The 25,939-nt window shown below is 39.6% G+C and overlaps 1 protein-coding gene across 2 annotated transcripts in view; it reads right to left on the bottom strand.

Annotated features, from left to right (window-relative positions):
* Positions 1-25,939, bottom strand: part of crebbpb (CREB binding protein b) — a 69,531-nt gene that overhangs the window by 15,288 nt on the left and 28,304 nt on the right. For both annotated transcript variants that reach the window (XM_061884816.1, XM_061884815.1), the window contains exons 3-10: positions 14,332-14,945; positions 3,955-4,098; positions 3,630-3,882; positions 3,297-3,410; positions 2,524-2,769; positions 2,339-2,438; positions 1,848-1,985; positions 1,642-1,759 (exon numbers count right to left, since the gene is read on the bottom strand). In XM_061884816.1, coding sequence (XP_061740800.1) covers positions 1,642-1,759; positions 1,848-1,985; positions 2,339-2,438; positions 2,524-2,769; positions 3,297-3,410; positions 3,630-3,882; positions 3,955-4,098; positions 14,332-14,945 — 1,727 coding nt within the window. The remainder of the gene's footprint in view (positions 1-1,641; positions 1,760-1,847; positions 1,986-2,338; positions 2,439-2,523; positions 2,770-3,296; positions 3,411-3,629; positions 3,883-3,954; positions 4,099-14,331; positions 14,946-25,939) is intronic.

Consider the following 25,939-nt stretch of genomic DNA (forward strand, 5'->3'; position numbering starts at 1 on the left):
TACAACACTTCTTCCTCTGCGATTTACATTAAGTGTTGGCATATTTAGTCATCAACAAAATAAAAGAAAATGTTTCTTATATATTTATTTATGTCAGCCTATCACAAATGCAGATTTTGTGCTTCCATTTTGCCTTGACGCAAACAAATCATAATGGCACTGTGGCTGTATGCATCATAACTTGCGTTGTACGCTTCACTAAACACCTGCTTGCTAGAGAAAGACGGAGCAGAAGGAATCTGTGTTGCCACTTTATCACGCCTTAAAAGGGAAATGAGAAAGACTTGAGTGTAGTGTCTTAATGCAACGATATTTCATTCTTATCTGTCCTGTAAAGTTCAAATTTGAATGACAATAGAAGGAAGTCTAAATCTCTAAGTTAAGTCAAGAATTTATTCGTTATTCATATACAAGCGGTCATGAAAGACAAAGTATTTGCAAAGATTGTAACTTTAACAGTATAACTAAAACAATTCTTACTTACTAAACAGTCACATGTGTGATGTGTGTGGGAGTGTTTTCATGCATATTTGGACGTGCTATCGTAATGTAATGAAGCTAGCAACGTTAGCGTTGGCTAATATACTAACACGTTTACGAGTGTCTGTATTTGCATTATTACATTACAAAAGGCATTCTTTTTTTTAATTATTGTTCCAGTTTGAGAAATTCCTCAGTAAATTCACCAAGACGTCACCGTGGAGTCTGTTTAGCTGATTGGAGAGCTAGTTTCGCAGCTAGTGGGTCCATAACAATGTCTGTTTTGTTTGATCGGTTGCCGTGTTACAGACACCGCTTGGAAATAATTAAGGTATGTAATTAACATTTATAAAACATTTCTGTGAAAATTATTAATTTCACAACGGCTATATCTGCGGTTTAGAGTCCAGTGAGGATCCCCTGCTGGCTCCACTATGCACTGGACTCACATTATTAACCGTATCCACTCGCATCCATTGCACAGGTCACCCAAAGTGGGTTGAGTTTTTTCTTGCCCTGATATTGGATCTGAGCCAAAGATGTCGTTGTGGCTTGTGCAGCCCTTTGAGAAATTTGTGATTAAGAGCTATCTAAGTAAATTTAGACTGATTGATTGATAATATGAGGCGGGGTTCTAAAATTAAGCGGGTGCGGTTTATATACCAATGCGCTTTATATTTCAGGAAATACGGTGCAAACCTTTTTTGACCGACTTAGACCATTTGATACTGAAAGATTAAATTAAACAAACATCCATCCATCCATCTATTTTCTACCGCTCATCCCTCTTGGGGTCACGGAAGAGACTGGAGCCTATCTCAACTGCATTCGGGCGAAAGGCGGGGAACACCCTGGACAAGCTGCCACTTCATCGCAGGGCCAACACAAATAAACATAATAAATAATCATTCAAATTGATCGGCAACATTAACTCAGGAGTACAATATGTAAAAACACTTTTTAAAATCCATAATTAAAAAAAAACATGAAAAAATGTGCGCAATGTTTCTCTTCATGAAAATGAGGAAGTCAGGAAAAATGGCTACAATAACCACGTTTTGTAGCGCACAGCTTCTGAAGCGGATAAAGCCTCCCCTATTTGAGAAGTACTACGGGTACTTTAAATGTAAAAAATATAAAAAATGGACAGGTTTAATTTACCCTGCTGTTCGCCGACTCATACATGTCACCCTCAACCTTGCGTGCGTACGCTACAAGGTTATCCATTCTCCGGTCCTTTAGTGCTGCAGGGTCTGGTGTGGGAAATATGGCTTGTACTCTGGATAATCAGGTAGGGAAAACAAATGATTTGTCAGATACTCATATGGCATAGAAATATGTCTATGATCTTTTTTACTCCAACATACAGTTTGTGCACTAGGTGGGTGCGCAAGTCCTGAGTGACGTGTTCATGCCAGGATTTCCTAACTCCCGAAGCAGAGAGAGGGGTGGCAGCGGGCAGGTTTCCCATACCTCCTGCCAATGATCCATCTGGCAACAATTGACTGTATGACAAAAGAAGGAGGTTATAGCTATATTACATATATTTTTTAATTCATTTGCACACATGGTTTCCGTATATTACTCGAACACATAAGATTTAATTGAATATAGAAAAGAGCTATCTGGACAGACTGCATTTAAGCGTTAGCATTTGGACTGAAGTTACCAAACTCAGCAGAAAATCCAGCAGGAATGCTCATTAATTTCGTCCAAAACATTTTGGACAAGGCAAAAGTGTTGTATTATTCGTATACAGTACTAGAGTAATTTACATTTATCACAATATGAATCCAAACCCAGGAAACAAGACTAGATTTTTAGGAATAATTAACAGGCTAAAACTCGAAATGCTTACTTGTTGAGTGTGGAGGGCAAAGAGTCGCCACTGTGCAAGCCAGTCTGATCTGAAGAGGGGACACCCATGCCTGCTGCCATCTGGGTGATCTGATTAGTGCCTGATAATCATTCAGAGACAGAAATAATTAACAAAGCTGACTAAAAAAATAATGTATAACTATGTGTTTACTATTATTTCTGTATCTAGAGGGTTCATATTACGTAGCTGTTGGTGCCCCTGGGGGTTTTGTAGGGAAGAACCCTGGGTCTGGCCCTGAACCTGAGCAGGGGACTGGTTGCCATAGGGGAGACCAAGAGCAGCATAGGCTCTCTGCATGGAGCTGGGGTCTATATGTGTGGCAGCACTGTTGATGGTCGGGGTACTGGGCTGGCCTGCCACCACAGTGTTGATTGCGTTCTGCAGGTTGGCACCAGGGGAACCTAGCATGGCTTTAGGAGTAGAGGAAAAAATAATTAGTAGGTTAAGGAAATTTTGACTTAAATTACACAACAAAGCCAGTTTTGATTCTGTGTATTTTTGTAATCCAAAACTTTTTTTTTTCCCCGAACACATTCTTAAATTCAGCACTTTTTATTTGTCCGTCTGTGAACACAGCTTCCCGCTGTGTTGCTTGCTGACAGGGAGCATGCTGCCTCTGTGGGGGATTTAAATCCGTCACAGGGTCTTTTGACCTATCAGAAAGTAGCCTGGTCCAGAGTCCCTGCCCCCACTGATAGCAGAACAACACAGCTCCTCCCCTGGGTGTCCCATTACAGGCCCAGCCTTTCTTGAGGAATCCTCCCTCAGTTCCAATACTTACAACCTCAGCACTTTGCAACCTGCAGGTGGCACCACCTCATATAATACACCCAACTTGAGGCCGATGTAGTTTTCCAACCAAAAAAACCAATCCGCTCTTTAGAGTTAAACAGACCTTTGAGCTCCACATATATAAATTTAAATAAACTGCACTCACGCTGCTGATTTCTCTTGTCGCTTGCATTTTTCAATGGTAAGCACACAGGACAGTCGTGCCGTGTGCAGTTCTTCCAATGGGAGATGATCTGTCTGGATGACGCACAGTGGGCCACTGTGGGAGAAGAAATAAAAAGGAGGCATAAGCATACAATTAGGTGAATGACTGAAATGCGTGTTGAATCAGTGAGGACAGACTTCAGCAATCTTATGGTGATGACGAGAGGTAAACCAAGATCCTTATGCCAAACAGATGTGTGCAACATGTAAACGTCTACATGAAAAACCATCAGCAAAGAACTCAAACAAACTGCCTTACACTAAACATACTCACCCTGGCAGGACTTGCCAGCCTGGCAGTGGGTCATGTGGTTGAGGACGTTCTTCATGGTGCGGCAGTGGGGAAGAGTGCAGGCCCTCACTTCACCATTGGCCTGCTCCCGCCGCTGACACTTATGTGCATGGAGCAGCAGGACCAGCTGCTGCTGAATGAGTTTGCGCTTCTCAGGATCGGCCGTCGGACCGGTGGATACACTGCCGGCCACGGGGACCATGCCCACAGATGCTACCTGCTGCTGCATCTGAGACTGCAACATAGTGACGTTGCGGTCATTTGTCATCGATGCCAAAACACATTTCTACATCCTGGTGACACTCACCATGTTTGAAACACTCCCACCTCCTTTTACTTCAGATGGGAATTGAGGCAGATTGTTGGAAAGGGCCGACTTGTTCTGGAGTTGTTGGGCGCTGACCCCTGTGGGACCATACTGCTGTCCAAACGGAGCCCCTGACATACTCATCTAGTACAGAAAGATGAAACAAAGGCAGGTCAGAACATTTGTGTATCTTGCAAGATACCATCAGTTGATTACTGAGATGTATAAATGTTCTGATTTTGGACACTCTCAGTTATGTCCTCGTGTGGTGTTCTGGTATAAAAAAGGTAACGTTTTGATTGCAGTTCCCTGGTTGTAGAATGTACCAACATAAACATTTCATATCGCTAACATAGTAACCAAAACTATCTCGATTATCATCATTATTATTTTTGAATTGGCTCCAAAAAAGTAAAATCTTTTCACCAAGTTTTTATTTTTATTAGTGAAGTTAAGTGAAGTGAATTATATTTATACAGCGCTTTTCTCTAGTGACTCAAAGCACTTTACATAGTGAAACCCAATATCTAAGTTACATTTAAACCAGTGTGGGTGGCACAGGGAGCAGGTGGGTAAAGTGTCTTGCCCAAGTACACAACGGCAGTGACTAGAATGGCGGAAGCGGGAATGGAACCTGGAACCCTCAAGTTGCTGGCACGGCCACTCTACCAACCGAGCTATGCCGCCCCGACTAAAAAGAATCGACATAATATACTTTCTAGGCAGAGGAAACATCAAATATTGTTCTGGCTTCAGTAAAATCATATTTTTTACTTGTATGTTTGAATATGATTATCTACTTGCATCTTAATTTGTAAATGGAAATTGGGTGATCACTGCACTTTCAGTTGTGACGTCACGCAAGTTCACTTCTAGTTGAAGACACCTCTGTCTGTTTCAACTCAACGCTGTCGAGTATCGATGGATCACTTTGTGCAAAGACATAATGTATCTAAGTAGTTTAGACAGTAATATGTTTATACAAGTTTATACATGTACAACACTTAAAACCTTTATCTTAGTGTGTGGAATTAAATTATGGACTGGATTAAGCAATGAAATTAAACAAAAGAGTAATATGATTCAGTTTAAGAGACCGTTCAAATTACAAGTGTTCACAAAGTACAAAAGAGAACAATTATGATAAATATCTTGAACCTTTAAGAAAAAAAAAATGTATAATGATTATTTTTGTATTTAATATTTGTTGACTTACTTATGGTATGTTATTTTATTTAATCCATGTTCTGTTACCAACAGATAAAGAAATGAGATAACTGCTACGATATGAAAAGGGCTAGGATAAGCGCTGCCTCTTCCTACTTTTTTCCAGACGTGCTGTAATGAAACCACTGGAAATATGTAATGCATTACATTGTATTGTACGCATGTTCGAAATAAACTGAACTGAAGTTTAAATTGGGGTATGGCGTTTACTAATGGGGAAATACGTTAAAGGGAACTTATGACGCAAAATCAACTTTTCTTACCTGATGGTTCCTGATTTTGTGTATTTGGGATCCCTATGAGTCTCAAAAATTTGAAAACAAGATGTGGAGTCATTCCGAATATATGTATAAAATAATTTTTGCCTTCCTTTATACTTTCTCCAAGCCAGTCATTTAAAATGTGTTCTGTCCTGTGTCGTTTTCTGCCCTGTGACATCCAATATATCTCCAAATATGGTAAAAATGTACCACAAGAGCTTTGCGCGAATCCGCCATTTATAGTCTGACGCTGTTGTCAATAAGTTCCTTCTTTTTCCTCAGTCTCTTGTTGTGGCGCAAAATGGCTCACACATGCAAATGCATCCTCCATTGTTGCCATTTCTAATACAGAGTGGCATATAGTACAAACCAGGGTTTTACGGTAATGAAGTACTGCGGTATTAATTAATTGAAAACGGTATTATACTGCTTTTGAAAAATATCTGCGCCGTTTTTTTCCATCAACAATCTGCTATGCGGCAGTGACTACGGAGCAAAAGAGCAATTCTACTGGTTCATAAAGAGAGTAAGTGAAGGGAAATCTGGGAGGTATTTGGGCTTCAAAACTAACGATGAAGGTGACACTTTAAACAGGGAGGCGGCGCTTTGCGAATGCTGCTTTAAAACATGCCTCGAAAACATTGCGATTAGTATTACCACCTTTGCTTTAAACCTAGGTAAACATTTAAATAATAAGCATTCAGATCTGCACAAGGAGTTATAAAAAGTGACATGTCCAAGGATAAAGTCGTTCCACCTTTCCTACTACTGTTCGGCTCCTAAACAGACCGTAGTCGAAGACGTTCCCCACAGGGCCGATGTTTTCCACACCCTTCTGCTAAGCTCCGCTTTCGGGTCAGAATGACGAGGCCGCCGATTTGTGACAATCGCTTTGATATTAGTTGTGCATGACAACAGGAAATGTTCAACACTCTACTGCGCAGTGCACACTTTCTCTTTACTTGCCCACCCTTGCAAACACACATTGCTACTCTCATAAGTTAATCAGCTCCCCTGTTGTGGACATGGGGATAGGTAAACACGCATACAGGCTTGATGCCAAATATTAGCGGAGTTAAAACCGTCAAATTAGCGTCAACTAATGCAAGTGAAATTACTGAATTTTGTAACAAATTCCTACAAAGTGTGTTTTACCTGCTACGTGGCTTATTTGTGTACTTTTCTCCATAGTTTAGTTTTTAGTATTTACTAATAACTGTAATATTATTAAAACATAGACCAGTAGTGGCAACCATAAATGATGAAGCATTTAATAGAATATCAATAAAGCTTTTTATTCTATTCTAACGTAACCCTTGATTATGGCAGACTATATGTAATATATAACATTATAAATTGTTCTTTGAGTGCAACAAGACAAGCCCAATGTGTTAAATGCCTTTTAACGTCTATTTTAACCATCTAAAAATGTTCTTTGAGTGTAATTGGAAACATATGTTTAATTTATTGTGAGAATATCTGTTAAAATAAAGCCACTTTTGTCATTTTTTGTCCCTTTATTTGAAAAAGTATTGATATACATTTTGGTACCAGTACCAAATTATTGCTATTGGGACAAGCCTAGTTCTCGTCAGTAGACTTCATATGAAAGCGCTAAAAACTACAACATGGTTGACAGGGAGAAAATGCAGTCGAAATGGCGGCACATAAATAAGACCACCCACAAAACGGCACAACCCGAAGAAACGGTCAGAAAACGGCTTAAAAAAATATTCTGTAATACATATTCTATGCAAAAATGTTGACCAAATAACCATCATTACATGTGATGTAGATCACAAGGAAGTGTTTTGAATGTAAAAAAAAAAAAAATCATATAATGTCCCAGGCCTGGGCGATACATTGATTTTACCAATACATTCAAGTTTTTTGTTGCAGATGGTTTAGAAAAGGACAAAAACGTCCAGTTTCCTGTCACGCTGTCAAGGTGCTATATATGCTTTTTGTGGAACATATTTCTCTGGATTATTGACCTTGATTATGGATTACAGACACTCTTGATTGCTTTATTGGAATACTACCCCTGCATGATTTTTGGCGCTTCTTAGATCACAGATTGGAGTTGTTCGTTCTTGGGACAGAGCTGTGGTAGCAAGCTAGCAGAGCGAAGCAGAGTCCAGCTAGCACCTGTCGGACAAGACCCATGACTTGACTGGTCTGTGCCAGCATGGCTAAGAGGAATTAACCATCCGAAGAAGTCGAGGGAAAAAGAAAAAAAAACAATCAATTTTTTCTCGGCATACTTTTTGCCTCAAGGAGCGTCAACCCTCCCCCTTACTTTCTTAGCAAAAATTCACACACCTAGAACATCATGACTAATGTTAACCCTAACGAAACATTTGTTACAAAGAAAAGAAAATTGTCATTACACGTATTTTCTGGACCATAGGGTGCACCAGATTATAAGGCGCACTGCCGATGAGATGGTTTATTCCGGTCTTTTTTCATACAAAAGGCCCACCGGATTATAAGGCGAATTAAAGAGTTCATATTATGATTTTTTTCTAAATATAAAACATTTCCTTGTAGTCTACATAACATGTAATGGTGGTTCCTTAGTCAAAATGTTGCATAGATGATGTTACCTTCAAGTCGCTTCCGGATGCGCCGTTTTGTGGGGGGTCTTATTTACGTGCCTCACCTTCGACAGCGTTTTCTCCCCGTCATCTTTGATATAGTGGTGTAGCGTGCAAGGACGGGAGTGGAAGAAGTGTCACAAGATGGAGCTAACTGTTTTAATGACATTCAGACTTTACTTCAATCAATAACGGAGCAGCATCTCCTCATCCGAAAACAACAACAACAACGCCGGAAATGTGTCCCGTGAAAAGCCATCCGACCGGAACTCTTTAATAACTAAAGTTCTGTGGGTGAATTTTGTAAACCCACTACACTGGCAGTTCTTAGCGCTCCCATAGCGAAATTTAAATTAGAGCTTTACACTACTTTATATTTGAGATGGCAACAGTAGAGGATGAACCCCCCATATTAAGAAGCTAGTGAAAAAGAAGAAGCTTATTGACTACGGAATCGGCAAGGACTACAGTGGCGGACATGCGCAAATTTTCAGGACTTGTGCAGATCTCAAATAGACGTCAGCAGGTAGCATAAGCGAAGAAAAGCTAGTTTTGCATAATATTGTGAAACAAAACGCCAGATAATATGTCTGTTAATGGGAGCCATTTTTCGGTCCTTATACACACACCATTGTAATACTTGCATCTCTGACTACGGTAGCCGTAATAGGCCGACAATCCATCAAGCGGTGCGACTTCAAAGTCATACTAAAACATTTTGACATATTTTTGAGCGCCGTGTGTAATGTTTTATATTGTCAATGGAACATTTAACATTTAGCGTTAACGTTTTGGTGTTGTTTACTGGCGTCATATTATAGTCTACACGTATCTCTTATGTTTGACTACCATCCACTGGTCACACTTATCATTACACCATGTACCAATTAAAATTGCTTCGAGGTCGGTAAGCACAACGAGAATTATTCCGTACATTAGGCACACCGGGTTATTTGATTATTTGGCCCCCTTTCATTGAAAAATGAAAGGATTTTAAGTGCGCCTTATAGTCGAAGAATAAGGTACTTTGGTTTTGCAGCAACAGGCGTGGAACAAATGACAGCACGCTGTCTTGTTTGTTTAAAAAAGGTACCAGCACAACAAACCTATTTCAGCATCTGAAGCCAAAGCCTTCAGTGGAGTACAACAAGTACAACAAAAAAACTTGCGCTAAAAAGCAGCTTACTGTGGTGGAATAATTTACACCAGGTATGTAAGATATCATGTATGATGACAAAGAAGCACAGTGAAGAACGATCACGGAAGCAGTCGCTCTTCAAACCACCAAAAAAAAGCCTGCATTAAACTACGAGAGGGAGTTTTATCACAGTAATTACAATTACTGTTTATGGTTACATCTCCAACTGTTTGATTCACAGAATTTAGCACAAAACAATTATGGTATGTGGCTCACGCAGTTGGTGAAAATCTGAATATAAGGCTCTTTGCTCTTATAAGGTGTGTTTCCATTATCCCGAGGGGTCCTTTGGAAACCATACTGAGCCATTCCCAGCCAGCAGTCACATTTTGCTTTGTTACGCTACCACTATTAAAATTGCGGTTAACGAAAGCACAAATACGGAGGGAAACATTTCACAGATGCAGCCCCAAATCAAATTTAAAGGGAAACTGCACTTTAAAAAAAAAAAAAAAAAAAATTGCCACAAACATGAAAGACATGACGGATGGATGGAGCTCCACTATTCCGCCCATAAAATCCGATAAATAACCATTCAAAAAGAGCTAACAATACTCAATTTACATTTCGTGACTTGAATATTAACCAAATAATAGTGATATTATTACTATAAGCGCTCTAACGCAGACAAACCAATTAGAGGCGACACCGTGATGACTTTCAGGCGTGCCTATGTTTACATCATTGAGTGGTCTGCTGCTCCTTGCTTCCCTGCAAGTTGATTGTAGATCACAAATCAAGCATCTCAACTGAAAAATAGATGGCTGAGAATATAATCTGACAAGCTGGGACACTTTGACAGCCGCTTCAGACCTGGAACTGGGGAGGACGACACGAAAAGCACTTGTCCCCCAACACCCTCACTCCGCACTACTCCGTTTCTTTGCGAAGATTATGAGACATTTTTCATCTAAACGGTAATATTTATACATTATACAGTCTGCATCCTAATGACGGCAGACTTTATACAGTAAGTGATGTTTTATTATGTTTGTTGGGTCTCAAAGACTGCATTGAGCAGAAATCAGTGATGAAGGAAAAAAAAATGTTGTGATGCGTTTGATCAAAATACGTAAATCCGCCTGTCCATCCACCTGTTTTCTACCACTTGTCCCTTACGGGGCAACGAAAAGTTTCAATATAATTACAACACTTTATGTACATATTTATATAATAAATAAATGATAAATGGGTTGTACTTGTATAGCGCTTTTCTACCTTCAAGGTACTCAAAGCGCTTTGACACTACTTCCACATTTACCCATTCACACATACATTCACACACTGATGGAGAGAGCTGCCATGCAAGGCGCCAACCAGCACCCATCAGGAGCAAGGGTGAATATTTACATATTTATATAATATGTAACTATAAGCTCCATTTACAGACAGAGTCCCATTGCTTTTATTAGCGGTCGAGCGAGTCAAAAGCAGGAAAAAAAATAAAAAAAAAATAAATAAAAAATATATTTTTAATTTTATTTGTGGCGGCCGTAATTCTTTCGTGGCGGGCTGCCACAAATAAATGAATGTGTGGGAAACCCTTGTGCTAAAAATAAAAAATAAACATTTATACTGAAATATTTTAACCAAGGGCTGCCAATTATGGCCAAAATAATAAAGATTTATTTTTTTTTTTTTTTTTATCAATATTGAAATCCTGATTACTGACTTAGGTAAAACAGTGTTAAGGTGAACACAATATTATCATCCATCCATCCAACCATTTTCAACCACTTGTCCCTCTCAGGGTCACGGAGGGTGCTGGAGCATCTCAGCTGCATTCGGGCGGGAGGCAGGGTAGACCCTGGACAAGTCACCAGCTCATCGCAGGGCCACCACAGATAGACAACATTCACGTTCACACACTAGGGACAATTTAGTGTTCCCAATCAACCTATCCCCAGGTGCATGGCTTTGGAGGTGGGAGGACGCCAGACTACCCGGAGGGAGCCCACACAGTCACGGGGAGAACACGTAAACTACACACAGAAAGAGCCCAAGCCCAGGATCGAACCCAGGACCTTCGTATTGTGAGGCACACATACTAACCCCTGTGCCATGTAAATATTAAATGTTATTATAAATGTGCTCATTACTACACTACATACATACTTACATTATGTATATAATACCCTAGTGGAGATGTTTGGATGTTTTTTTCAGAGCTTTGTAGGCAGAATTGAACCGCTCCTATAGGCTCCATGTAAGCAGACTTTTGATCACATTTAATATTTAGTATGCATTAAAAACAACTTCATAAGTCATGTATTTCATAATGATTGTGAACAATAGGCAGAATTATATAAAAAAAAAAATTTCCCCTTTCAAAAATTCCAGACATTCGAAACTTTTTGGATTATTAAGGCCTAAAAACCCCATATATGTATTTTGTATTTAGGACTTTTTAATGACTGACGTAGACCCTGAAACGCTAAGTACATGGCATACAATTACCATTCTGATTTTGAGACTACACGGTATTGATTCCCACACCTTATGCCCACTGTCAGCACTGCTCCAGCGGTATGAGCAAGGGCAGCCGAGAAAACAGGGATGTGGGTGGGTACATAGAGGGGGAAGGACTAGTTTGCTTGACAGCTGAGCAGAGCACTGGGTTGCAGCTTGCCCCTCCCCCTCCAGAGCACACAGAGCTTGCCTGATATCTCACTCCCATTCACGCCGGAGCATGACTTTCACTTCATCTTATACAGAGGTCCTTCAGGCTTAATGAGCTCCATTTATTGTGTGAAAAGCTGTCAAGCTAGAGGATGGCATTGAGACTCTACTGTTTGGATTTCTCTTGGAATAACCCCCATTTCTCTTCTTCTACTTGTCCCGTTTTCTATTGCATCCCCCACACCAGCTAGACCCTAACCAACCCCTCTAAACTTGATTTACAGCTCTATTATCTAAGACTAAGAGGAGCGAAAGAAACATATAGTAGGCAAGGGGAAATAGGGAATAGGGTCATTAAAAGGAGAAAAAAGGAAAATTCTAAATTTTATAAAGGCTTAAACCTTGAGAGCAAAAAATGTGATTCGAGACTCTCAGAGTGCCAGATTAGGCCTAGTTTTCAGTCACTCACTCTCAAAGTTGTATCGCATATTAGGGGTGCTCGAAAACAATTTGATTCACATCCGAATCGCTGTTCTTATTTATTAAGACTGAGTCAATTCAACATTTTCAACAATCAATTTCTAAAGAATTTTTTTAAGCAATATTGTCATCAACAGCAGCCAATAGGAGCGGTTGTAAACTGTAACTGGTTTTATTATTTTAAACATAATATATTACAAGATTCGATTAGAATGGAAAATCTGTGTTATATCGAAAATTGGTCCTGATTATAATTGCCAACCCAAGAATCTGAATTTAATTTGATTTTGAGTGGTTTTAGGATTCACATCCATACATCTCTCTTTCTATGCCACATCAATGTGGAATGCACTCCCAACAGGTATAAAAGTAAGTGCATCTCTATCCTCCTTCAAAACCGCCCTAAAACAACACCTCCAGGCAACTTCAACACTTTACTAATACCCTCCTCCATTCACATCCCATCTCCCCGGATTATAAACAACCTAATGTAAATAATCAAATGTACTTCTAATGTATATACTTGTTCTTATGTTATCTGAACTCACTATGTTCTCTGCTGGCTGTACATATCCTACTAAATAAGACCTACACTGTTTCAATGTCCACATTTCTCTGTTGATGCAATTGTTGATGACTGAAATACTGATATCAACCAAAGCTCCTCATCCCACCCCCCAGATTGTAAATAATGTAAATAATTCAATGTACATGCTATGATGATTAACCTGTGTGATGACTGTATTATGCAGATAGTATATATGGGCGGTATAGCTCGGTTGGTAGAGCGGCCGTGCCAGCAACTTGAGGGTTGAAGGTTCGATCCCCGCTTCAACCATCCTAGTCACTGCCGTTGTGTCCTTGGGCAAGACACTTTACCCACCTGCTCCCAGTGCCACCCACACTGGTTTAAAGGTAAAAATTAGATATTGGGTTTCACTATGTAAAGCGCTTTGAGTCACTAGAGAAAAAGCGCTATATAAATATAATTCACTTCACTAATTCACTATTTGTACCATGAATTGATTAACGTGGACCCCGACTTAAACAAGTTGAAAAACTTATCCGGGTGTTACCATTTAGTGGTCAATTGTACGGAATATGTACTGTACTGTGCAATCTACTAATAAAAGTATCAATCAATCAATCAAAACTGCCTCCCAGGGTGTGATCAAGGGGATGGGTCAAATGCAGAGGACAAATTTCACCACACCTAGTGTGTGTGCGTGTGTGTGTGTGTGTGTGTGTGTGTGTGTGTGCGTGTCAATCATTGGTACTTTAACTTTAACCATACAGCAGTGGTTCTCAAACTTTTTTCAGTGATGGACCCCTGTGGACATTTTTTTTAATTTAATTACCCCCTAATCAGAGCAAAGCATTTTGGTTGAAAAAAAGAGATAAATAAGTAAAATACAGCAATATGTCATCAGTTTCTGATTTATTAAATTGTATAACAGTGCAAAGTATTGCTCATTTGTAGTAGTCTTTCTTGAACTATTTGGAAAAAAAGATATAAAAATAACTAAAAACTTGTTGAAAAATAAATAAGTGATTTAATTATACATAAAGATTTCTACACATAGAAGTAATCATCAACTTAAGGTGCCCTCTTTGGGGATTGTAATAGAGATTCATTAACTTAATTCTAAACAATTCTTCACAAAAAAAGAAATCTTTAACATCAATATTTATGGAACATGTCCACAAAATCATCTAGCTGTCAACACTGAATATTGATTGTCGTATTTTGTTTTCACAGTGTATGAACTTACATTCATATTTTGTTGAAGTATTATTCAATCAATATATTTATAAGGGATTTTTGAATTGTTGCTATTTTTAGAATATTCTAAAATAATCTCATGTACCCCTTGGCATACCTTCAAGTACCCCCAGGGGTACGCTTACCCCCATTTGAGAACCACTGCCGTACAGTACATGCAAACATGTCAGTCAAGGTTTAAAGTCCTGAAAGTGGTATTTATTTTGACCTCACCTTATTCATGTGTCCAGCTTGCTGAGCAGTCAATGTGTTATGTCCACTCAACTGTGACCCTCCTTGCGTGAGTGTCTCAGCCAGCACGCTTCCTCCAACGCCCGCTCCTACCGGCATACCTTGGCTCTGGTACTGCATGCCAGGTCTCCCTCGGCCTGCTGGTCCCAGAGCGCCATTCATCACCTGTCCACCTGGGCCCTGGACTCCGTGACCCTGTGCACTGTTCAACAGGGCCTGGTTGTAGCCCATGCCTGCGCCTCCGTTGCCTTGTCCTGTACCTAAGCCTAATTTCTGGGCCTGGGGAGACTGATGATTTGGAGAACCTTGCCCCAGTGGACTTTTACCAAGGACAGCTCCAAGCTGGCTTCCAATCATGCCTCCCTGTTGTGGACTGGCAGAGTTGATTGAACTCCCCAAGATGGAGGAGCTACCTGGTCGCAGAAGCTCCGATAGTTGTATGTGTTTGGCGGCAGCGTCCGAAACAATGGAGTTGAGATTCGGAGTCCCTCCTCCACCTGGGCCACCGTTGGAGGACATTCCCATCTGAGAGAGGTCTCCGTTTGGGATGAGCTCATCTGGAAGGTCATTTTCCAGGTCAAAAAGGGACACAAGATCTACAAAGAAGTATGGAGAGAAAACAATTAAGATTCAACAATTTTGTATTTTTGGAACAGGTTGTAAATGGAAGTGTGAGATATGACTAACATAGCTTCAGCACAGTTAAGGAGTCAGGTAATCCATGTCTTTAACCAGTTCCTCAGGCCATCTGTTCCACATCAGCATTAACATTATTAGAAGACACATTTCCCAATGCCATGTTTGGAGCCAAGACTCATACCGCGTCAATGAATTTAAATACTGTACATGTTGCGGAATAATGCTCGTCCGAGGGCATGGCGATGATACACGCCAGTTAGAGAGTCTTAAAAGTTAAAGTTAAAGTACCAATGATTGTCACACACATACTAGATGTGGCAAAAATATTCTCTGCATTTGACCCATCACCCTTGATCACCCCCTGGGAGATGAGGGGAGCAGTGGGCAGCAGCATCGCGCCCGGGAATCCTTTATGGTGATTTAACCCCCAATTCCAACCCTGGATGCTGAGTGCCAAGCAGGGAGGTAATGGGGCCCATTTTTATAGTCTTTGGTATGACTCGGCCGGGATTTGAACTCACGACCTACCGATCTCAAGGCGGACACTCTAACCACTAGGCCACTGAGGAGGTGGCCTTGAATGAAAGCCTCAAGGCAGGGCTATTCAACTACATCATGAAGAAAGCCGCAATTTCGAGAGCCCAAGGGCTCAGGGGCCGGATGTCAAAGTGTGGATGTTTCGTCAGAAAGTGCCTCCTCAGGTTATATTTCTTTGAGACTGTGTTGACGTAAGTGCAAACACATCGGCTTTCATACTGCACTGTTAATAAATGTATTATTCCCCCATCGCTACTCGTTTCCAGGTAGTTAACAATATGAATAAAAAGAAGCTCTAGTTTTTGTTGACAATTGATGTTCCTTCTTTTCAATTATTTACCTTCCTCGGTTTTATTTCTTTACACTTCTTCCTTCATTTACGTTTGTAAGACTGAAAATGTAAACTTAAAATAAAAAAAACCGTATAATTTCCATTGTGTATTTTAAATAAAATAGGTTTATGGTTAATGTATACACGCAAACTACAAATGTTTACACATATATAAATTACACAACATTCACACACCAAACATCGTATGTGACTTATCACTACACGTGTTGTCACACTCTACTGGTTAAATTTAGCACAACATGTAAACAAGGTACCGTTACTGTTAGACAAAAAACACAACCACAAATATATCACGAAGTCAGCAATTTCTTTACGAAACAAATTAAATATATTTATGCACAAATTATATCTACTTACAAATGTTTGACTAAGTTTTGTGATGAAGCTTACACGGTGGGATTTCTATCATTGTTGCTGCTCGTCTGGATCATGTATGCATCCGTCGCTTAAAAGGTTTGCCAAGAAACAATGACTCAATCACTTGTTTAAGGTAGAACATTAATACTTTGTTGTGCAGTCGTAGGGTCTGATTTTTACCATTTATTTAGATTTTTTTTCCCAGGGTTGAATGGTCTACTCACCCCGCTGTTGCTTATACTGTGACACACATGCCTCGCTGTTGCCCTATGCGGGTCGGCGGGAGTAATACATACATGAGCAACCCTAGTTTTAATGGTTTTATCGAGCCTATTTGGGTGATGTTTGCCAAATCAAAACCTTTGGTGGGCCGAAAGTGGCCCACGGGCCGCCACTTGATTGATACTGCCTTAAGGTTAACCTTTTAGCTGGAAAACGTCTGAGACTTTTTTCAGCCCATGTGTTGGCACGCACACTCAACTGATCACATGAAAGCAAGCGTGATATTGGCGTGTGGCTGTTGAAGCAAACATGGTCAGTGTGTTTACATCCAATTATTTAGCCTAATTTTTCAAATTAATCGAGTTCTTCTATTTTCATTAAGAAGCTGCAATACATACAGAATAGTGCTGCTAAGATCCTGTTGAGAGTGCGGAAATAAGACCATATCATACCAACTCTCAAATCCCTTCACTGGCTTCCTGGTCCACTCATGATTGAATACAAAGTATCCCTACTAACCCACCAGTGCCTCCATGGAAATGCCCCCCTCTACCTCAAAGAACTACTCACCCCCAAATCCTCCACACGACACCTCCGCTTCAAACAGGCTAACCTCCTCCAACCTCCAAGGACCAAGCTACGAACTATGGGACACCGGGCTTTCTGCTCCACCGCTCTTAGTCTGTGGAATGCTCTCCCTGACCACCTAAGGGCACCACAGACTGTGGATGCTTAAAAACCCTTCTTTAAAAAAAAAACTTTTTATAGAAATGCATACGAGTTCTAGCTTTTAGGCTGTTCTAGTTTTCATTTGTATTATTATCATTATTTTTAATATACTGTAGCACTTTGAGGTTGTCTGCTCAATGTAAAGTGCTTTTTACAAATAAAATCAATTATTTTTATTAGTATTAATATTATTTTCACATTTGTGTGTGAAGTCTCGGTTAACTGCACTGCACTCCCTAATCCAACTGTTGACCAGATGATGTGTGCTGCCTGTAGGCTGGGGCAATTGTGGTCATTTCATCTTATTTAGCTGTATGGGATTGTGTGAAGAAGAACAAGAAAATTGTACATGCTAGGGGAGTAACCATTAGTTTTAACGATTTCATTATGTTCGATATTGGTGGTTATCGAAACAATTTAAGGACAATCTAATTTTTTTTATAATGATTCGACCCGAAACGATTCAACGAGTTTAAATCGAGTCAGTAACACTTTTGTAAAAATAATCAACCAGTGTGACTGTGAAAAAAATACTGGATATTGGCCACTGCAGGTAAAATGTAATATATTTCTATTATTTATTGTAAGGTAATTAAATGATTAATGGATACAAACAAGCAAGTAAACAGCAATTAATGGCCAATGCCTTCACATCTTATTTGAATAAAATGCAACCAACACTTAACATTGAATTACCTTTTCTTCCCTCATTATCAACATTCCACCAATTTAAATACAAAAACAGTAACCAGTGTTGGCATTAACGCACTTTTGGTGTCTTTTTACGCATTGAAATCAAAAAGGACGCGCATTTTTGGAAGCCCGGATTTTTTATTTCTTATTTTTACACCGCCCGGTTTGTTTGATTTTTTTATTTTATTGATTATCGCTTTCCGCTGGTGTTTTGTTTATATTTGCCGGCTCAAATTTCCATCCCCGTTTGTTGCGTTTTTATTGGTTGTAAATTTTGATTCGCCGAAAGTTTTATCAATGACATACTGCCTCAGTTTTCACTCGGACAACTTTAACGCGAGGGGCTGTCAAAAGAAAAACTTCAAGGTAAACACTACGGTGAGTGTAAAGTCAACCTTTTTAACTTCATCCTGTGCCATGTCTCCAGTAAATGACTTGTTTTAGTCTTTGTGAGTACATGGAAAATTCACTTTTATCTCCCGGTGTATCGACATTGTTCGAGGACAGCAAGTGTCACTCGCATTGTTTACTGAAGCAGAGATGCTGACTGTGGGTAAAAATAATAATTAAAAAAAATATATATTGCCAGACTCTGCTGTTTATCGATAGACTTATCAGATTAAAATTTTCATCATCTGTAGCATGGGTGTCAAAAGTGTGGCCGGGAGGCCATTTGCGGCCCACAGCTAATGTTTTAAAGGCCCACGGCACATTCTAAAAATACTGTTCAAATAAACAAAAGCATAACAAAAGTGGAATAAAAAAGCTTACAGGTGAAATGTAATTTATAAAAAATTGCAATGTTGACTATTAAAACAAAGCAGTTTTATTTTCTTTAAAACTGTCATTGCTCAAAACATAATATTGAATCAAAATCAATGTATTTATGAATTATTCGGGCGGGAGGCGGGGTACACCTTGGGCCAACACAGATAGACAACGTTTGCACCCACATTCACATACAAGAGCCAATTTAGTGTTGCCAATCAACCTATCCCCAGCTGCATGTCTTTGGAGGTGGGAGGAAGATTGAGTACCCGGGGGGAACCAACGCTGTCACGGGAGAACATGCAATGTCTGATAAAAAGGCTATCACTAAACATTACCCATATATCTAAAGGCAAATATTCTGGTTTTTTTGTTCATTAACACCAACATGTCAGCTTTTCCCAATTACATGATGTCTTTATCTTTATTCTTTATTTTTTTTTTAGTTATGTATATTTATTGGTACATGTAGATGCTGTATAGCAGGGGTCGGCAACCTTTACCACTCAAAGAGCCATTTTGATGAGTTTCACAAAATAAATAAAACAATGGGAGCCACAAAACTATTTTGAAATTTAAAATTAAATAAGACTGCATACAGAGTTTTTTTTACTTTGTGCTATGTATAAACGAGGGGTCTCAGACACGCGGCCCGCAATTTAATATGAAAATATAATGATAGAGGGGCCCGCGAGTTATATATGAATGCCGCTTGACAGCATCACATTTAAAACACTCCCGAATATTCCTAGAGACTACCGAGTGTCAGACCAACTATCCCCACGAATGTTTACAGGATTTCCCTCGACCAACAATAATAAGGGCATCCTATGAAGGCGCTGCCTTTGGCGCCCTTTATAACACGTCCAATCAGCTTGCCAGCCCAGTCACATGTCGTATGAGGCTTCTGCAGATTCATGCAAACGATTGCAAGGCATACTTGTTTAACAGCCATACAGGTCACACTGAGAGTGCCCGTTTAAACAACTTTAACACTGTTACAAATATGTGCCACACTGTGAACCCACACCAAACAAGAATGACAAACATTTCGGGAGAACATCGGCACTGTAACATAACATAAACACATAAGAACAAATACCCAGAATCCCATGCATCCCTGCTCTTCCGTGCTACATACACCCCCACTAGCACCAAATCCCCCCACCCCCTCCGTGCATTCCCTATATTCATATGCAGGCGCAGACGCAGGGGGCACATTACATCAGAACATCGGCCAAAAATGTTGGCTCTCGATGGAAAAGTGTCTTCAGACTCTATTTAGCATGATGGCTAGACTCTATTGCGACTCCAAGGAAACAAGCAGAGCAGCGTGTTGTGCAAGCGTCCAAGGGCGTAAGAATGATTTTAACATTGGAAGAGCACATACTGTAATGGTAATTGGGCAGATCCTTAGAGTTTGAGCAGAAATGTCATAAAGGAATTAACTATACACCGCAAAACATTCACAAAAGGGTATGTCGAAATTCTACGGGAAAAAAAATGCTATTTCACATTAATTGTTTTAAAATCAATAACTTTCTGACGTAAAAAAAACACAATGTAAAAAAACATAAGTTTACTTTGTGTTATAAATATAAAACACAAAGCAGTTTGGCCAATGAAAAAAAGCTTTGTTCTTTACAAACAACACTATATGGTTTAAATCAATCCAATTTCTCAAGTAGTTTGACTCTAAATAAGCCTCCTACAACTCATGGAAACACCTTATTCTAATCGCGTTCAAAAAGTCAGAGACTTACACACCTGGATTATGCGATTGAAAACCAGATCTCTCAAGGTGTTTTGTGCGGCCGGAGAGGACCTTTCGTATCGCTCTCGAGCCAGCCTCAACGTGCAGGACTGGGCTGGGCGATATGGCCTTTTTCTGATAACTCGATATTTTTAGGCCACGATATATATATTTGATATTTTGCCTTAGCCTTGAATTAACACTTGATGCATATAATCACAGTGGGGCGGTATAGCTCGGTTGGTAGAGCGGCAGTGCCAGCAACTTGAGGATTACAGGTTCGATCCCCGCTTCCGCCATCCTAGTCACTGCCGTTGTGTCCTTGGGCAAGACACTTTACCCACCTGCTCCCAGTGCCACCCACACTGGTTTAAATGTAAAAATTAGATATTGGGTTTCACTATGTAACGCGCTTTGAGTCATTAGAGAAAAAGCGCTATATAAATATAATTCACTTCACTTCATATAATTCCCCTTCACTTCATATATGTGTCTACATTAAAACATTGTTCATACTGCAATATATATCCTCATTTTAAACTTTCATGCAGAGTGGGAAATCACAACTAAGTCAATTGACCAAAACTGCATTTATTAAACAGTTATTAATGGCACAAACATTCATGTCATTTCAAAACAGAAAGTGCAAGATTGTCAGACATTTTAAAACAAGCTATTAGTGCACTTTTGTGCATGATGTCACTAAGATGACATATCAAAACAACACTAAATTAAAATGCACTATTTGTACAGAACGTCACTACAATAGTTTTAAACAAATAAAGTGCACTTTTGTGAATGATGTCAGACAAGATATTTCAATGACTGTCAAATACAAATGAGCTGCATAATAGGAAATCAAATTGTGATGTGGTTGGTTCGTGCGGACATTATCTCCTTATGTTGTTCACTATTTTTTCATACGGTGTTGATGTGGAAATGGTTGCCTCAGCATTTGGTTGGTGTGGGACCGAATAGAGACGTTTGAAATGCTAAAGAAAGTTGGCGCCCTCTAAGCATTTGCGTAAAGGTTGCAAACAGCCCCTTATAGTAGGGCTGGACGATATATCGAGTTTGTAAGATATATCGATATATTTTAAACAAGATATGAATTAAGAAAATATCATAATATCGATATAATTGTTTTCACGTTAAAATGACCAAACGCAGCTTTTTTGCTGTGTTTCTTGTTTTCCTCCGCAATAGCCCATGGGCTATTAATCAGAATTTGAAGTACTTTATTAATCTCTGAGGGGAAATTAAGCTAAAAATAATGAAACCCCTTCCCTTTCCCCTTCCAAGCGGTGCTTGTCGTCTTCCCCCCACTGCACTGACCCAAACACCACACAATCAAATATGGAGCCTCTGTCCCTACCAGTGACACCACCAGCTACATAGCTTAACTACATTTCCCTGTAGCTTCGCCACTTTTTAAACAAGCAGCGATTTTCCGTAGTTTAGCTATTTTTAGACCCATGTAGCGGTTAGCTAAGCTACGTGCTACAAAAGAAGAGTAAAATAACTGGTCTAGTCCAACTCCACAGGCAGGAGACAAAATATACGGGAAAGATCAATGATTGGTTAGTTTACGTATAAGAATACACATGATTGGTTGGTTGGTTTAAAATGAGGAGTCACAATTGGTTAAGGTTAGGGCAAAACATTACGGACAGGCCAATCAGAGGGAAGATAGGGCGGGTCATCGAACCAGGAAGGGAAATTCCAAACGACGACGAGAGTCGGAAAAGAGAAAAAATAATTCTTCAAGCGAACTGTACGATGAAGTGAGGAAGATCATAACAGCACAATTAAGTAAAGTACACTTACTTTGCGCGGACCACTTCTAGTAGGACGACACAACCGTACGTGTGACAGTCCATTTCATCGTCAACTGAGAATTAAAAAGTGCCTGCCTGCAAATGTATTGTTTATCTGTGTTTGATACATTATTTGCACAGCTTTGTTATTTATTTTGTGTAGAGAAAAAATGTTTCCATTTCATTTGTGTTGTGTAATTCTGTGCTACTTAAAGTTTATTTTCTGTGCTGTAAATACCCATCTTGACTAACTGGGTTAATAAAAGTGCCACTGACTGTTTGCAGTACAGTTGTCATTCACTTTAATTTCAGTGAATATCACTCAAAAATGACTTTATATATATATTTTCACTGAAAAATATATCGAGATATATATCAAATATCGAGTTTAAGAAAAAATACATCTAGATCAGGGGTGCCCACGCTTTTTCTGCAGGCGAGCTACTTTTCAATTGACCAACTCGAGGGGATCTACCTCATTTATATATATCATTTATATTTATTTATTTATGAAAGAGACATTTTTGTAAAAAAGTTAAATGTGTTTAATGATAATACAAGCATGTGTAACACATATAGATGTCTTTCTTTCACAAAGACAAGAATATAAGTTGGTGTATTACCTGATTCTGATGACTTGCATTGATTGGAATCAGACAGTAATGATAATAACGCCCACATTTTCAAATGGAGGAGAAAAAAAGCTGTCCTTTCTGTACAATACCACATGAAAGTGGTTGTTTTTTGGCATCTAATTCATCCAGCTTCCATACACTTTACAAGAAAAACATTGGCGGCAAATTCCGTAGCTTGCTTGATTGACATTCACGGCACCCGAGGGTCTTGTGAGATGACGCTGGCTGCTGCCAGTTCATTATTATGAAAAAATGACAGAGAGGAAGGCGAGAAACACTTTTTATTTCAACAGACTTTCGCGCCGTCCCTTCCGTCAAAACTCTAAAGGCCGACTGCACATTTCCTATCTTCACAATAAAAGCCCTGCTTCATGCTGCCTGCGCTAACAAAATAAGAGTCTCGGAAAGCTGGCGTGCACAAGTGATGTGCACGCCAGCTTTCTGAGGGATCGTTTGTGCACGCCAGATTTCCGAGACTCTGTATTTAGTTAGCGCAGGCAGCATGAAGCAGGGCTTTTATTGTGAAGATAGGAAATGTGCAGTCGGCCTTTAGAGTTTACGGAAGGTATGGCGCGATAGTCTGTTGAAATAAAAAGTGTTTCTCGCCTTCCTCTCGGTCATATTTTAATAATAATGATCTTGCAGCAGCAAGCGTCATCTCACAAGACCCTCCGGTACCGTGAATGTCATTTAAGTGACGTCTTGGTGAAGATTGATGATCACTAATTTTTAGGTCTATTTTTTTTAAAAGCCTGGCTCGAGATCGACTGACAATACAAGAGAGAGAGCGGAGAGGTGCGAGTGGTAATAATTCCTAACAAAAACAACACAGGGTCCATCTATTGGGGGGGGTTTGGCTTCAAGCGGAAATATGTCGAACAGACAACCGTAATATGTCAAGTATGCAGCAAAAGCGTTGCGACAAAAAGTAGCACCACTGCTAATGTATAGCATCATTTGAAAAATCACCCGCTAGAGCGTGATAAGTGCTTGAAACTCCGCATGTCAACATCTCCTTCCGGTGCCACCCAACAAAATGCCCATGCAACCATTTCCACATCAACACCGTATGAAATAAAGTCAACAACAAAAGGAAATAACGTCCGCAGGAACCTACCACATAGCGAAGGACATACGCTATTTGATTTCCTATTATGCAGCTCATTTTTATTTGACAGTCATTGAAATATTTTGTGTCTTCATGCACAAAAGTGCACTTTGTTTTAAACTATTGTAGTGGCGTTCTGTACAAAAAGTGCAATTTTAGTGTTGTTTTGATATGTCATCTTAGTGACATCATGCACAAAAGTGCATGATGTCTCTGACAAGCCTTCACTTTCTGTTTTGAAATGTTATGAATGTTTGTGCTACTGCTTAATAACTGTTTAATAAATACAGTTTTGGTAAATTGACCTAGTTGTGATTTCCCTCTCTGCATGAATGTGTAAAATGAGCATATATTAATGCAGTATGAACAAAAATATTTTATTGTAAACACATACAATCATCATACTGGTGTGATTATATGCATCAAGTGTTAATTCAAGGTTAAGGCAAAATATCGAGATATATATCGTTTATCGTGACATGGCCTGAAAATAGAGATATAAATAAAAGGCCATATCATATAATAAATGAGAAGCAGCTAGCCGGCGACAGCAGTTCAGAGGCTATCATTCAAGACATGGGTTGCCATTTATATGGCGACCTGATGTCCAAAAGGAACCACGCTGGAACCGGCACAGAGGAACAATTTAGGGCGAGCCGTGGGTGTTTGAAAAGTTTAAAAAGAGGAGCTGTCTTTCACGTCGTCGGCTGCAGGATGGCGAGACTGCTCTGAAAACGCTGACGCGTCAACTTGGAATTTTTTTGTAAAGTTGGATTTCTGCCAATCTTTTTAACTGTGATAAAACCAGACTTAAAAAAAAGAAAACATGCCAAAGGAACCTTAAATGCAGCGAAGGAGAATGCAGAAGCAAAACTATAACCAATGGAAGACTGCCTCACACTGCTAGCTTGTGCCAATGCTAGGGGTGGCTGGAAAGTGACACTATACTTGTTTACCTCTCCCACACTGTTCAACAAATGTCACAAATATTCAAAGTCACAAGATAAAAGGATTTTCCTCTGTAATTTTTTGTATTGTAGCAACATGTTTGGTAAGGGACTTGTGCGTGCGTGCGGACGCATTGACAGTTACTCTGGCTGGCTGTTGTGATGTTTGAATAAAAAGATTGCTGAGACCATTACTCACTTGTGTATGTTATTTTGAAACATATACATAATATATACACATTAGTGCCTTCAAAGTATGCTTTTTATAATACAAAATAGGTACTTTGGTTGAGGCTACAACCAATTATTCACGTTTAAATTGTTTCTTATGGGGAAATCGGTTTTACTTGACAAATGTTTCAGGCGGAAAACAATGTTCAAGAACCAGTTAAGTTTGTAGATCGAGGTACCACTGTACATTGAAAACATAAACATCACTGGTCATTCTGGCATGTGTGGAAGTACCATTACTGTATGTCAGGTGATACACTTGCATGTGATTTGATGTTAAAGGGGAACATTATCAACAAACCTATGCAAGTGTCAATATATACCTTGATGTCGCAGAAAAAAGACCATGTATTTTTTTAACCGATTTCCGAACTCTAAATGGGTGAATTTTGGCAAATTAAACGCCTTTCTGTTTATCGGTCTTTTAGCGATGACGTCAGAACGTGACGTCACCGAGGTAACACACCCGCCATATTCATTTTCACATTACAAACACCGGGTCTCAGCGCTGTTATTTTCCGTTTTTTCGAATATTTTTGGGAACCTTTGAGACATCATGCCTCGTCGGTGTGTTGTCGGAGGGTGTAACAACACTAACAGGGAGGGATTCAAGTTGCACCACTGGCAAGAAATCTGCCGCCAAACCCCCATTGAATGTACCTTCTTCACATTTTACTGGCGATGCTAAGACAGACATGGCACAGAGATGTATGGATAACCTGCAGATGCATTGGCAACGATTAAGTCAACGAAATCACAAAGGTGAGTTTTGTTGATGTTGTTGACTTATGTGCTAATCAGA

This window comes from Nerophis ophidion, linkage group LG23 (assembly GCF_033978795.1).
Source record: "Nerophis ophidion isolate RoL-2023_Sa linkage group LG23, RoL_Noph_v1.0, whole genome shotgun sequence".
Lineage (NCBI taxonomy): Eukaryota > Metazoa > Chordata > Actinopteri > Syngnathiformes > Syngnathidae > Nerophis > Nerophis ophidion.